At 45.6% G+C, this 16,168-nt stretch overlaps 1 protein-coding gene across 2 annotated transcripts in view; it reads right to left on the reverse strand.

The window, feature by feature from the left end:
* LIFR (LIF receptor subunit alpha) overlaps positions 1-16,168 on the reverse strand; it is a 114,105-nt gene that overhangs the window by 15,677 nt on the left and 82,260 nt on the right. For both annotated transcript variants that reach the window (XM_075588493.1, XM_075588496.1), the window contains exons 11-17: positions 8,460-8,625; positions 7,753-7,829; positions 5,547-5,775; positions 4,270-4,446; positions 3,752-3,853; positions 2,855-3,022; positions 2,174-2,338 (exon numbers count right to left, since the gene is read on the reverse strand). In XM_075588493.1, coding sequence (XP_075444608.1) covers positions 2,174-2,338; positions 2,855-3,022; positions 3,752-3,853; positions 4,270-4,446; positions 5,547-5,775; positions 7,753-7,829; positions 8,460-8,625 — 1,084 coding nt within the window. The remainder of the gene's footprint in view (positions 1-2,173; positions 2,339-2,854; positions 3,023-3,751; positions 3,854-4,269; positions 4,447-5,546; positions 5,776-7,752; positions 7,830-8,459; positions 8,626-16,168) is intronic.

Raw genomic sequence — 16,168 nt, forward strand, 5'->3', positions numbered from 1 at the left:
TGGGAAAGAATTGTACTTCAAGTCTGAACAAGGATTATGACATTTAGATGTCTATAGAGGTGTAAAGTATCTGGGTGTCCAAATACGGGATATCTCATTGTCTCTATACATTTGGTAATTAATGTATAGGGTTTTCTGTCTATCTTTATCCTAAGAAGCTGTTCTGCATTTTATTATAACTATATTTCTTGTAATCCTTTTTTTCTGCAACCTAAGCACTGTATTTTTATACATATATTAACACATTTAATAAGTAATGCTTTGGGCTCTGAATGAACTGTTGCACCCTCTAGGGAGAGTTTTTAGGTTTTCGGACACATTTTCCTACAACTAATTTGGTGTTTTAAAGTGCATAGTTTTTTCTATAATAAACAGGGACCTGGGGCCCTGGCAAATATTAATTTGACATTTCTTATTTGCATAACTAACTCAGGTGGTGGCAGTGGATATGCTTTGCACTTGAGTAGGGGTTAATATTAACTCACTGGAGGTACCTTGCAGATGAGAATAGGCGAGCTGGCTAGAGTAGCCGTGTGTATTAACTCTGGTTGCATATCTAAGTCACATGCTCACTTGTGTGCTGTTCGTGGCGGTGGTATATTGGGACAGATTTAGGGGAGATGTTAACTCATCTGGGGGACCTTTGTAAAGGTGAAGGGTGGGGCGCTTGCGAGCGTGAGTATTAACCCTTGACCTGTAGAGGAGATATTGTCCATCTGAGGGACCTCTGCGGAGGTGATAAGTGGGAGCGCTTGCGATCGTCAGTATTAACCCATGTCCCGTATGCAGGTTGCGTGCTCGCAGGCTGCCGTACATGACAAGGGGTTTTAGGGTAAGGGGTATTGTTAGTATTAGGGGGTTTTAGTGTAAGGGGTAAGGTTAGAGGCAAAGCGGCCGAGTGCCCGGACAGCGAGGTGAGCAGCGGCTAAATTCCGGTGGCCATTTGGTCGCAGAAAATGTCCTAGACTACTTCAGAAAACATAAAAAATACTATTAAAAAAGGGGCAGTTCAACCAACTAACAGAAAAATCAATTTTTTATTAACCTAATGAAAAGAAAATAAGCTCTGAAGTAAAAACACTTACCTGAACTCATATATAGATGATGATCGTCCTGGTAAGCAATGTTTTCTCTGTTCCATCGGGAACATTGAAATCCCAACAGATGCCTCACAGACAGACTATAACTCCCTGGTCACACTGCAGTCTGAGTGCATAATGCTGGCGTTTCTGTTGGAGGGTTTCAATTGTCCCATTATCAGGACAATACTCGCCTATACAAAAGTGTTTTTTTTTGTATTTTACTTACCGGTATTTAAAAAAAATGATTGAATGGAAAGAATATTAAGCGAGTAGATAGAACTGCCCCAATGAAGCATTTATTATACCAAAAGATAAAGAGGACCAATGTTTCTGAGGAAGGCTCAGTCCAGACAAAACATCCATCCTTTGGCACAAATAATGCTCTGATATAATTTTGCATGTTTTCTGGAGAGCCTGGATGTATTCTTTTGTTGATTTTTGCAGACATTTTCGTGCTCTATGCCTCTATTCATTAAGCATTAACCCTTCAGAGGTTTTGTATTTGTTTGGAGTGTGATAGGTACATTACATGTTATTGATGCACATTGCATATCATACAGAAAAAAATCTACCTAATCAATTTGGCCACACAGGAGTAAATTTGACTTATTGTATTTTAATGATAAACACTCTATTGCTATTGAGCAAAAAGTACCTTCACTTGGAGGAAAACACAATCTCCTACACAGCGAAGACACCATTATAATATTTGCCACATGACTATACGTTAGAGCAAATTAAAGTGGCTTTAACCACAAACAGATTTGAACGTTGGTGCTTAATAATTTAGTTAGAAGCAAAACAAAAGACAGAACATAGTTACTACTGGAAATGTTCTGTTGTGCTCTGTTTTTAAAGCAGAAGCCTTTTTGAGAGCTACCAAATAGGTACTTCTTGCCACAAAGTGATAAGTGCTTTTATAAGGCCTCAACAGGGGAGTTCTAGAATACTGCAAATAGACTTGTACAAACATATCACACAATGACCTTGGAAGGGTGGATTTGCGCCAAACATTGGTATGATTAGGTCATGTTGGGAGGAATTTAAAGAAGTAACGTCTTAATACAAGATACATGAAATAAAGAACTTACAATTGTCATTGGTGATTACATTTGATGATTTAATTGGGCCTTTTCCACCCCCAGTATAGGCTTGCAACCCCACATGATAACTTGTTCCACCTTGAAGATCTTGTATCTTTAATATCCTCACTGCTGGGCTAGTGATATTTTTAATCTTTGTCTCAGCGTGACCAACTTTAATAAGAGCAGGAAAAAAAACATTGCGTTAAAAAAATATTTTTAAATGCTAAACTCAAATATATACAGACGTAGAGTTATTGAAAACAGCAGGACACTTAACTAATCAACATTTAACTTCTGAGAATGTGGGACATCCTTATATCTCAAACACTCATAACCCGTCCTCTTTACTCAATGGGAAATAACGTTTGTAATTCTATAGCTCAGAGGGCGGCCAACTCCAGTCCTCAAGAGCCACCAACAGGTCAGGTTTTAAGGATATCCCTGCTTCAGCACAAGTGGCTCCATCAGTGGTTCAGTCATTGACTGAGCCACATGTGTTGAAGTCAAAAGTGTTTGGAAAAATAAGCTACAACAGGGGAGGGGGAAATGTTGAGCAACATCTTTGTGGCAAAGCACCGACTGTAAGCAGATGACTATAAAGGGCTTTCAAAACTGAGAGAGACTATTGTCCATTGAAAAATGTTCACAATTAACGACAACGGTCTGTATTTTGTAAATTTGATGTACCCAAATCCATGAAGTTGGTGCTCGATGTATCATTCTCCTGCTTCGCAACATAAACCAAATATCCCCGCAGGAAACCTTGTAGATCGTCCTCTGGAATGTTTTCCCATTTAACCTGGATTGAGTTTGAAGTGGTTTCTTCTATAGTAAAATTTGGTGCGACTCTTGGAGCTGTCATACATAAAACAGAGAATACATTGTATGAATGTCATTGATAAAGGCAGATACAGATCACAAAAAAGGACCGTGACCTTTCTAGGTTTTAAAGTGTAGCAGGTTCATGAGGCAATGCATTATTTGTTTAACTAAACAATGGGAGAAAGTAAAAGACTCAAAGATTCTATCAATTCCTACTAAACAAGTGAGCGTTGCAACATAATCCTGTGTCTATAGGACATGTGCCATAGTGAGTAACTGCAGACAGACTAGCATATGTTAAAAATGTAAGAAGTAATATATACGCTCCTATTTATTGTGCTGGCCTATACTTCTAATAACCGACTACTGTTACTTTTTATACACCAATTACTTATCAGAGATAAATGAACATGAAATTGTGTATTCCATTAATTATGGTTCTTGAAAACCTTAGCACATCTTACTCTATTTCAACATGGTGAGAAATGTGGTAAAGCACAGCAAATAGAGAGTATCCACTCCTCTGAATCACAGTTATTAAATTGTTACCAACACAAATAGAGAAGTGAATCTCACAATATCAGTGCATCAGAGCTAAGGTAAATTTCTTGCATACGCATGCGTGATAAATCTCTAATTGGAGAGTGGATATTGTTACGTTTCATCATCTCACATCTCTCGATGTTGAAAAGGGGTCAACCAGTCAAACCATCAAAAAATCATTTAGACTAAAAGAAAAGCAGAAATTATTGCATTACTTACATAACTCTTCTATGTATCCAATGACTTTCTTCAATAGCTGATATTTATTATCTTTGCATCCATATACTGAAACGGTATATCTTACGCCAACAAGAAAGTGATCTGCAAAGAAAATCTCAGAGATCAGGATTTGCAAATAAGATGTGCTCAATTCTTAAGTCACATTACAGGGCATTGTAAAAATATACAGTATTACAAGTTCTCACCTACTTGGTTACCATACACTTAAAAATGATCATTAATAAGAGATGCAATATGCACCAGCTCTGTTTACCACGGGTCTCAAGGTGCATAAAGGATTTGAGGATAGGACTTCATGTGAGTCAAAGTTTAGCACCATTTAGTATTTAGGTTTACGTGGTTTTTAACGTAATACAATTATTTGATTCTTTCATTGGCCTTTTTTATTTGACTCTACATCACTGAATCTGTCATTTGAGTGTAGTGGCTATTACTTCTTTTTTTTTTTTAAACTACAGATTACATACAAGAAAGAAATATATATGTTTTCTTCTTACCCGAGGTGATGAAAGCACTTGTCTTATAGGATGAAAATCTTTTCCACCGCAGTTTAGAGGAGTGAGGGTGAGATGAAGGCATCCACTGCACTACATGCCCACAGGAAATATTAGCATCCAACTGCCAAGTAATGTTAATGCCGTCTGCTGCTCCAACTGCACGTTCCAGTTCAACATCTTAATGAAGTGACAAAGTTAGTCTAAAGGTGCACTCCAATGCAGCCAGCCAAAAATATCCTCATGCATGTAACTTAACAGCCTATGTGGCTTACTTCAAAAAACAAACGATGAAACAGTGCTAAAAGCAAAGAGGTGGCTGTTATTTATTTGGGGGGGGTTGGGGGGGGTATTGCAATTCAGGGGTCTCTGAATGGGGGAGTGTTTGTCAAACACCTGTTATTTAACATTAGCCCTCCCTGCCCTTATCAGAGAACCGATAAGGAGAAGGGGCGGGGGGAGGAGGGTTTTGTAAACACAGTGTGAAAAATAAACACATCTGTCAACAAATGCCACCAAGTCCCAAGATGGGGTCAGAAAGTTATCAACTTAGCAGTGATGTATGTAAAAGTGCAATACCATAGAGGCGACCAGCTACATTATTTTTTAGAGGAAGTGTTTGACAATCAAGTGTTTTCATTCCCCTTATCCCAACCTGTCCTTATCAGAGACCCAATAAAGATAAGGGGAGGTGGTGAGAGAGAGGATTCTGGCTGTACAAACACTTGCTGGTCACACACAGACATCTCACACACAGACATCACACACACAGACATCACACACACAGACATCACACACACAGACATCACACACACAGACATCACACACACAGACATCACACACACAGACATCACACACAAGGGAGCAGCCAGGGGAAATCAAACCCCTCCCAAGTCTCAGCTCAAAATGTTTACAAATATGAAAGACTTAAAAATACGTATAAAGGTCAGATTTGGGTGCAAAAAAAGGCATCAATTACCCAGATATAACCCCCTAAACATGTCACTGGCATTAAGACATTTTGGGCCTAGGAGGTATTGCCCCTTTAAGCATGGAAATACCATTAGTACATTTTGGTCACAGGAGAGTCTGCGCCTTTAACATTGCAGCGTGTTTATTCTCACTGGGGAAGTTGATCTCCAGTTTCCAAATCACAAAGATAAGCACACGTTGCATTGTTACACAGGGAGAGTATTGTGCCTGTATTGTTCCACAATGCACAGACCTCTGAACTTTATTTGCCCTTTACAAAAGGATTACATTTGAACACGTGAATTTACCATTTGGCAGTTGTACAGTTGTTATCTTCGCAGGGGGAGATGATCCTGCAGAATTGTTGGCAACCACACTAATTTCATAATCCCTTTCATCATTGTTATCAAGTGTTATCGCTGTTTTGTTGAGAGGTGCAAGCAGTATGGTGTACTCTGGTTCCAAATCACTTTTAAGTGGCCTCCAGGACACTTTATAAGAAAGTATGCGTCCGTTGGCGTCGTTGATTGATAACATCTGCAAATGAAAATATATGTTTACAATTGTGTTTTTTTTTAAAGCATGAGATTTGATTTCATTTTCAAGAAACCTACAAAATAAAAAGTGCAATCCCTGTTACTTTGCAAAGAAACATTGTACAGGTATCAGCAATTTGACAATAGAATTGTTTTTCTTATATTTAAATGAAATATTTGACACGTGGTTTCTTTGGAACTTAATAACTTCCTTTTCACTGGGGGCTCTGAATAATTAATCACTTGATTGACAAGTACACACCCAAACTCGAATACAAAATGTCCCTATTGGAGGGCCAATAAAGATGAGACAGAGGTAGAGGGATCTTTTGCCTGTGCAAGCTCCTTTTCTACGACACCCACTGCCCCCACCACCATGTCACCGCTCACTATGTTTAGAAACCGTAACAAATATTTAAAAAAATACTTAGAAATGTCTCATTTTTGCCAACCAACTGCATTTCTCCCTTTAAACATGTCCCTTCCGTTGATTCATTTTAGTCCTAGGACAGAATGCACCTCGCACCTTTGTCTTCTGCAGATCTTTGAAACAGGACACCCGCCCTTATATTATAGACCTAGTGCATGAACAGTAAAGACTTCTGCACTGGAATCAAAATTCCTCAAAATAAATAACTCTAATTATACCCAACAGTAAACAAAACAATCACTTTATAGCAAACTTCATACATCCATTTTGCCAATAGCACTAGTTTCAAAAGTTTCCCCTGACCCTGGTCTAAAATTAGTTATTGCCCCCTTCAGTGCTGCAAAATGCCGTTACTGTCATGCGCTGAATTACTCCACATGCATTTTGCGAATAAAGCACAACACAGTTATCAATAAATTGCATGGGATTACTTCACTCGTCAGTGCTAAAAATCCATTGCTCTTAGAGACGCCAAGACACCACTCTTACATTTTGGTTAGTTAAACAGTACACATTTGTACGCAGTGTTACAAATGTAAAACAATGTACTTTATGGTTAGCATTGTGTCGGCCAGGAGACATAGGCCTCGGTCCCGCTGCGCTCGGTGGCGCGGGCGGCCACACGCGAGTTCCCCACCAGCAGGGGAATCCTGCGGAGCCGGTCCCGGTCCCCCCTGGCTGCACAGTTTACTACACGCTGTGGCGCGTCAGCCGCTATGGGATACAACAGAATGGTGTTCCCTAGCGTTGACGCGTCACGTGGTGTGGCTGTGAGCCAATGGGGAGGGGAGGCTTCGGGAGGAGGAGAGGCTTCGGGGAGCGGGGAGGAGTGTGGAGTGAAAGCAGCGTGAGTGCCTGTCTGTGGTGTGTATGTGTGTGCCTGAGTGCGTGAGTGCCTGTCTGTGTGTGTGTATGTGTGTGCCTGCCTGAGTGCGTGAGTGCGTGCCTCTGTCTGTGTGTGTGTGTATGTGTGTGCCTGAGTGCGTGAGTGCCTGCCTTTGTCTGTGTGTGTGTATGTGTGTGCCTGAGTGCGTGAGTGCCTGCCTCTGTCCGTGTGTGTGTGTGTATGTGTGTGTATGTGTGTGCCTGAGTGCGTGAGTGCCTGCCTTTGTCTGTGTGTGTGTATGTGTGTGCCTGAGTGCGTGAGTGCCTGCCTTTGTCTGTGTGTGTGTGTGTGTATGTGTGTGCCTGAGTGCGTGAGTGCCTGCCTCTGTCTGTGTGTGTTGCTTTACTTACCCGAGCCGTGGAGGGAGGGGGGGGAGAGTAGCGGGTCCCTCCGCTCAAGCCACGCCCCCCCTCCCGCTCAAACCTCCCACTCCCGCCCACCTCCCGCTCCCTACAGACCGCATATCGCGGTCTGTGTATGTCAGCGCCCCGCCTGTCTGCAGTGCGGGCGCGCCGACTCTGGGAGCGGGGCCTCAGCCTTAGAGTGTAAATTATTATCAAAGAGTAAAACATTTCCCAGAGCTTCAGAGAATTAATACCACTATAAAAGGAACAAAAAGGACACGTGTTGAAGATATTTATATTAAACTGATTAATGTATACCTTCCAGTAGACTGTTATGGTTTGTCCTTCAGAACTCCGAGCGACTTCTCTCCAGATATCAGGCTTTCTTGAAGGAGCTGGAGGAATAATGATTAAAAAAAAAAAAATTATTACTAAGGACCACACCATGCTATGAATGCAGAAAACCATGTGATTTCAGTAACGCTCCCCCCACCTATTCAGTAAACTGGGACCCAGCAGCATTTAAAATTGCCACCAGCCCATCATGTAACAGTGTATCAGAGTAGGAAAGATGCTGTGGTTCTGGGAATTCTCTCTCATTGTGGGCCGGTCAGTGATGATTATTTGTCAGCAACAAGATTCTCTTCGGATGTCACCACTGCGCACTTGGAAACAGTTAAAAGCTGCAGCATTGCAGAAGGCATTTGAGGCATTGTTAAATTGCAGCACTGTGAATGGAAGCTCGTGAGACTGGACACTAGAGAAACCCTCATCAATAATCAAACCGAATACAGTTAACATAAACTGAGTTCTAATCATCATGTCCACTATATTTAATATATTGGTAACACGAGCTAGGAACGGGGATGCTTCACTAGACCAAAAACAGAATAAGTGTGTGAGAATTTCTCATGTGTCTGAATTCTGTAGGTTATTATGGCCATACAGCCTACTGCGCTTTATAAGTAAGCTGTAAATTAGTTTGTGTTTGTAGAACGGTGGGTTTTGATATAATCCAGCAATACCTGATTCTAAAGTGAAATGTCTCTTTCCAATGCTCCATTCACTCCACTTCCAGAAATGATCAAAAGCGGCGCAGCGGACACGAAGATTATAGTCTTTAAATGGATGTAATTTGTCTAAAGAGACACTGTAATTTGAGTTGTCTAAACCAGGTAGCGAAACGTTGCGCTGTCAAAGAAAACACATCAGAATATTAGGCAAGTACATTTAAAACACACTAAACTCGTGTCTTTTGTGTCATGTTTAGGTATGTTAAATGGGGGCGGAGGGGTTGTAGTTTTTTTAATTAAAATCCAGCCAAAACGCCGTACTTAAGATAGCAACATGGCAAACACCAGAAATTATGCAACTTGAAATCACGCGTCTGCTGTCTGCCATGTGTGTATCTGTCGGATATACCTGGCATGTGTATTGAATCCAATATTGCACCAATGACAATGTGATTAAAAAGGTGCTGAGAGACAATTCACAATGGTCATCAAGATTGCATATTTTAAAAATTATCAGCATTAAAAATACATTTATTTTCTGCACGAATTACCCAGCTAGCAATAGCAGAATAGAAAATATTCCTAGAGACTTTCTTGGAAGTCTTGGAAAAACACTCTCAAATAATACTGTCTTCTCAGTCAAGTTGTTAAAATAGGTCAACAATGTGACTTGATACAGAAGCTATACAACAAAGGACAAAAATGCCCAATGCTACATCCAAATGTGACAAAATCCATAGTACAATACTTCAATGCAAGTATTCTCATGAGTAAGGGTCATTTAGTTGAAACCTTTGGCCAAAGCGTTATAAGCCTGCCGCCACGTCACGGCATAACCAGTTTGCAGGTCCTAACACTACCTGGTAAAATTCTCATTTACCTCTGCTGGGGGGAGAATGACTACAGTGGATCAGTCCTACAATAAACACACACTGTCCCAGCTTACTGGGATTGTGTTTATTAATTTTAATTTTCAACAGTTGTTTGGAGGTTAGTGGTCCCTCCTCCCACTTTAAATAGCAGGTTTTTTTCCCTCTTCATGTTCCTGTGTAGGACAGGCCCACTGTGATCCTCCCTCCAGCAGAGGTAAATGAGAATTTTACCAGGTACTGTTAGAACCTGTAAACTGGTTATGCCGTGACATGGCTGCAGGCTTATAACGCTTTGGCCAAAGGGTTTAACTAAATGACCCTTGGGCCGCGTCCATGCTGCCTGCTAGCGAGCGCGAGACGGTGCGCCGTGACGTTGGGCTCGCCTGCAGCATGGGCGATTCCTGGACTGCAGCTAGACGTGCTTTGGAGCGTTTTGGGGGGCATGGCCGTGACATCACAGAGCTGGTTCTTCCTCATTGGGCGAACCGCTTACATGACTCGGCCATCGCATGGGAAAAGACAAAAATAAGTTGGTCTCCGCACGCAACACTCACGTGCATGCTAAATTGAGCAATAGCAGTGATGGGTTTAATGGACTAAATCACCGTGATTGATGCTTTTAGACAAGTTTTTACACCTATTTTGTTTCCTGTAACCAGGATTCTTTGGAGGATACTGTGACGGTAAGGGTAGCCAGCCTCCCATAATAAAAGTGAAGCTCGGCTGGCTGCACCAATACCGTGTGTAAAGGCCACCACTGTGAGGCTCATTCTGGCCAGTGTATGCAATGTTTTGTGTAACCCCTTCCAGAAAAGAGGTACAAATACTCTGTGATGTCTAGAAGGGGGAAAAGGGACTGCAACATTAAAAGTGCACATTTATTCCCCATGTTGAAATGTAGCATGTTCCCCATACAGTTAGTAAGGCAGTCAGTAATGTGAATTATGTGTAATCATTTCTCTGCAGGCAAACACAGTAATTCACTTAGCCGAGCTGCCTGCATAGAAATGCCGGGTCGTGACAAAGGGCTGGGAGAGGTTGAGTGCTGGGAGAAATGGTGAGTGGGCAAGGGCTGAGTGTTAGGTCCGGGGATGGGCTCTCAGTGGGGTAGAGCCGTTGATCCCCAGAGACACTGAGGCGCCTACACAGTGAGAGGTAAAACACTTGCCAAGGGAACCTATTGCCGGGTCTGAGCCCTGTAGGCACGATTCTCAGTGCCAAGTTTAAATTCCCCGCTTTCCAGCAGCCTCGCCATGCAGGGCGGTCCTGAGCTCCTAAGGCCGTCCCCATTGGTGCAGCCAGGCGAGTCCTCATCTTCTGATTGTCTGCACCATCATGATCCGCGCTGTGATTGGTCGGCGGCTCCTGCTCCATGAAAAGTAGGCAAGCCCATTGAGGGCTATGTAAGGAGCGCCGCCGAAGCAGGGAACCAGACAAGTAGAGAACATATTTGGAGCTGATCGGAGACATGGCTGATGGGAGATTTGAAAGGGCTTTGTGAAGAATAGTACTGCTCTCAGCAGAGAAGCGCTGGAGAAGCATGGAACGTGAAGTGGACAGGATAAGCCTTCTAAAGCAGGCTCCTGCACCTAGTTGAAGCTAGAGACTTACCCCCCAGACCCCTAGTTGGTGAGTGTATATTGGGATTGTGTATTTTGTGTGTGTGCTGGCTTGCCAGACTAAACGTTCGTTTATTCAATTATTGTGTCCTGTCTGGTGATCCCGGTGAAAAGGTGTTAAAAGTACTTGTCTCCCATGACAGGCTTTTTTTTCTGGTAGAGGACTAGGTTCAGTTCTGACATTCTTCCTGGACTTTCAGTTCTGAGTTAGTCTTGATTTCAAGACTGCAGGACCAGTAGCTGCAGACATACTGTGCATAGTCCAGTGTACAGTACCTCTCTATTCACGCCGCCCTTGTTAGTTAGTCGACCTGATCCAGGATGGCCGGAAGAGCTGGCCGTTACCATGCCTGGACAATGGCCAATATTGTAGCTCATTGTAAGCTATGGTCTGCCGACCGTGGGCAGAGAAAAAGGTGGACCTAATGGAGGACATTGAGCGGCACGAGACTGGTTTGTCTGAGCTTGCCAATGAAGCAGTGGTTGCGGCCATCAACGTAATTGCCCAGGAGGTGAAATCCTCCTTGAGCGAGTCAGAGGGAGAGGCAGACCCCCCGGTAGTTGCCCAAGTAGCCGCTCCTACTGAGGCCGATATACTAGTACGATGGCCGCACTGGGACACACGGCGTCTGTGGAACAACGCTTGCAGCTTATTCAGATGACGCATCCTGCGATACCCACTCCAGGCCCCACCACTACCAGTAGTCGCGGTTCCGAACCCGGATGTCGTGTAGCAGCTTTGCCAAGTTCGTGGATGGTACCGATGACATCGATGAGTTCCTGCGTGCATTTGAGAACCAATGCTAATTGCACGATTTGCCGGAATAGTAGTGGGTGAAATACCTGAGCCCACAGCTGAGCGGGAAGCCGCAGGAGTCATTCCGGGAGATCGACTGTGCAAACGTCGGCAATTATGACTATGTAAAGGCCAAGTTGCGGAAGTCCTATCGTGTCCAGTTCAGGGCTCTGGACGAAGGTGCAGGGGGACTCCTACGTGGATTTCGACTCCCGACTCCCGGCTGACCCATCATAGTAGTCGGTGCATAGCCGAGTGAGGAGTCCCCACGTTCCAGAGCCTGATGGACCTCCTCATCCGTGAGCAGTTCCTGCTCTAAATGTGTACCAGAGGTGCAAAAGTGGATCATAAACCACAAGCCAGGGACGCACGATGGCCAATGAGTTGGTGACCCCCTGATTTCACCCATGCCTCACTGCCATCTCTTCCCCTGTAAATTGTGGTATCCCTCTCATTTTAAAACAGACTAGACTTAAAAGTCACCCCACAAAGCATCCCAATAGCCTGCACTCATGGCTATTCACCCACACTCAGGCACTCCAACCACCCATTGTGGCCAAGCACTGCCATCTACAGCACTTATTCCCTCTCCTGCTGTCTCTGTAAGTTCCCCATCAAACCTCAGATTGTAAGCTCTTCGGGGCAGGGATTGCCTTTCCTATTGTCTGATTTTGCTGCACTTATTGTATTATTATAATTCCCTGTACTGTATTCTTTGTGAAGCGCTGAGTACACTTTTGGCGCTATATAAAGACAAACAATACAATTACAAGAGGCGTATCCTGACCCCCACGCCAGCAGCCAAGGCAGCTGAACCTCCCCAGGTCACCAAGCCGTGGCAGAGCAAGTCAAGTGCCAGAGGTGCTGCAGCTCTGTCCGCGGAGTTTGTCCACGAGCACCGGTGCTACCAATGCAACCGGCCAGGCCATCTGCGGGTGGACTTCCACAATCCACCTCGTTCCAGTAACCCCAACCAGTGTACCCAGGAGCAGTCAGCGGTGCAGAGGTGGACCAGGAGGGACATCGGTTTGCCGCCGTCGGCCTGGAAGTCAAAGATGTCCGCAAAACGTTTGGCACACGGTGACCAAAGGCAATTGGCAGGCAGCTGGCCTGATGGACACCGGCGCTACACTAACTCTGGTGAGACCTGATATGGTCAGCCCAGAGCACCTTCTCCCAGGATTGGGGATGCAGCTGAGAATGCTGGACTGCGCCACCAAGTCGTTACAAGTTGCCCGACTGGGGCTCTGGGATGTTGGGGTGTTACCAGGCTTGGACACCGACCTCCTGCTGGGTAATGACTTGGGGCGCTTCATTTGCTCCTACGTGGAGGAAGATGTTCCAGTGGCTGCAGTCACTTGGAGCCAAAGTCTAGCAGTTGCCACCAACCTGATCATCGCTCCCCAGCTTTTGGAGCCAATGCATTCTGATGTCCTCGTGGAGACCGGGCACAAGTAAGCCAGCACGAGCCAGACCTTTGTCTTGACCCTGTCCTAACATTTCCCTTGACTGTGTGACTGAGGACACCTGACCGGAGCAGAGTCATGAGTGCAGGGAGGCAGTACAGATGGACCCCGATCAGGAGGGCATGAGACTTCGGGCAGCCGAGGCTGCCACTGTGGGGGTGTCCGAACGGTTCCTGTGGCACCTTGGGCTCCTATCGGGTGCTCCGAACATGATCATGGACAGGTAGGCAACAGCTAGTGGTTCCCAGGAAGTATAGGGAACAGTTGTTGCAGGTAACCCATGCAAACCCGCTGGTTATCAGGGGGTCACTCACACCACAGCCCGGCTACTGCAGACCTTATACTGGCTGGGGGCATCACATGCAGTATTGTATTTCTGCTGCACCTGTGATGTCTGCCAGTGAGTGGGCAAGTCGAGTGACCGTGCGAAGACTCCCCTGGGACCGCTACCGGTGATTGTTGAGCCCTTCCAGAGTGTAGCGGTAGACATAGTGGGTCCGCATATGATCCCTAGTGGCTCAGGGAAGTGCTACATCCTTACTGTGGTCGATTTCACCACCAGGTATCCTCAGGCTGTAGCTCTGTCCTTGATTGAAGCGCTTAAGGTGGTTTTAATTGGAATCTTCACTAGGGTAGGTTTCCCAAGCGAGATCCTAACTGATCAGTGGTCGGGGTCTTTCAATATCTCTGGGCTACATGCAGAGTAAAATCTCTCAGCACAGCCTCCTACCATGCCCAAATGAACGGATTGTGTGAGCGGTCCAATGGGACCTTGAAGCAAATGCGGCGAGCATTTGTGGAAGCCGAAGGTGGAGACTGAAGCATATCGAGAGGTGCCGCAGGAGTCTACTGGTTTTTTTTACTGGGGGAGACGGCCAATACTGATGCCTCTGTGCTGCAGTATGCGGTGAGGCTAAGGGACCGGTTAGAGGATCTCTGGGGTTGGAAAAGGCTAACCTCGAGGCAGCTCAGACCAGGCAAAAGCGCTGGTATGATCATAATGCCCATAGTAGAGAATTGATCCTTGGGCAGCAAGTGCTTGTTCTGAAGCCCACTCGGCAGAACAAACCACTTGCCACCTGGGCCAGCCCATACACGGTTCACCGGCAGATGAATGAGCACAATTATGTGGTAAACCTGGATCCAGAGATAGGAAGGCACAGGACTTACCACATCAACATGCTCAAAGAGTACCATATGAGTGGGCTGGCGGCGTTGGCTATCTGTAGACCTCCGCTGGGAGATCAGGCTGGCCAGGCTCTGCCCGATCTTCTGGGAGAAGCCCGGCAGGGAGTCTCAGTGGAGTAGGTGGGGGATCAGTCCCCAAACTTGCGGCTTCCCAGCGGGAGCAGGCGCAAGAGATTTTAGAGGAGTACCGGGTCCTGTTTACGGATAAACCAGGCAGAACCCATCTAACCAATCACCCGGTTGACCGGGGATTATCGGCCCCACCATAAGAACACGTACAGGGTCTCTGCGGAGATGAAGCGGAGCATTGATGGGGAGGTTCAGGAGATGTTGGCCTTAGGAGTAATTGCACGGTCTCAAGAGTCCTTGGGCTTCGCCAGTAGTCTTGGTGCCCAAGAAAGATGGGCCCACTCAGTTCTGTGTGGACTAGAGGCAGCTCAATGCTCAGACTGTGGCGGTTGCCTCTCCCATGCCCCGCATGGATGAGCTCTTAGACGAGCTTGCAAGGGCCAGGTATCTTAACACCATGGAACTGTCCAGAGGGTACTAACAGATCCCGTTGACCAAGGAGGTGCAGGAAAAGCCGCTTTCATCAACCCGAGTGGCTTGTATGAGTTTTCGGTCATGCCATTCAGGATGAAGAATGCGCCAACCACTTCCCAGCACATGATAAACCGGTTGCTGGAAGGAATACAAGACTTTGCTAGTGCTTATCTAGAAAACATAGCTGTGTTTAGTGATGACTGGGACACATCTTGTTCATGATGGGGTGGTCCTAGACTAAAGCTGTCCAAGTGCCAAGTCGGCATGGCAGAGTTATCGTACCTTGGCCACCGGGTAGGCAGAGGGCACCTAAAGCCCAAGCCAACCAAGGTGGAGGCAATAGTGGACTGGCTGGTTTCCTGCACTCAAAAGCAGGTCCTCGCTTTTCTAGGTACTACCGGCTACTATAGAATATTTGGCCCCAGTATAGCGCCCTGGCCAAACCCCTGACTGACAACCAGGCAACAGCTCCTGCTACTGGTAGCTTGGTCTCCCGAATGTGGGACAGCGTTCCAGGCTCTAAAGGATGCTCTGGCCAGCGCTCTGATCCTGCCGGCTCCCGATAACAGCAAGCGGTTCCTGGTACAAATCATTGCCTCGAACTTTGATATTGATGCTGTACTGAGCTAGGTGGGCGAAGATGGCAGCGAGCATCCGATCGTCTACCTGAGCCGCAAGCTGTTACCGAAGGTCTACACTACGATCGAGGAGTGCCTGGCCATAGCTTGGGCTCTAAGAAAGTTGCAGCCCTATGTTTATGGGCGGCACTTCACAGTGATTACAGATCACAACTCCTTGTGCTAGTTGTGAGTGTCGGGGGAGAATGGGAAGTTGCTATGCTGGAGCCTTGCACTTCAGGAATTTGACTTTACTTATCAGCACAAGAAGGGCAGTGAGCATGGCAACGCCAATGTACTTTCCCGGCAGGACGATCCCACCCCTAGCAAACGTACTTCCAGGGTCTTCATGCTTGGGGAGCCACTGATGGGATAGCTGCCCAGAGCCTTCATCTTGAATGGTGAGATATGACGTAGGGGTAGTCAGCCTCCCATAATAAAGGTGAATCCCGGCTGGCTGCCCCAATACGGTGTGTAATGGCCACCTCTGTGAGGCTCATTTTGGCCAGTGTATGCAATGTTTTGTGTAACCCCTTCCAGAAAAGAGCTACAATAAATCACTCTGTGAGGTCTGGAAGGGGGAAAACTGTATGAATTGGGGAAAGGGGACTTTTATTCCC

Source organism: Ascaphus truei, chromosome 1 (genome assembly GCF_040206685.1).
Source record: "Ascaphus truei isolate aAscTru1 chromosome 1, aAscTru1.hap1, whole genome shotgun sequence".
NCBI classification, from domain to species: domain Eukaryota; kingdom Metazoa; phylum Chordata; class Amphibia; order Anura; family Ascaphidae; genus Ascaphus; species Ascaphus truei.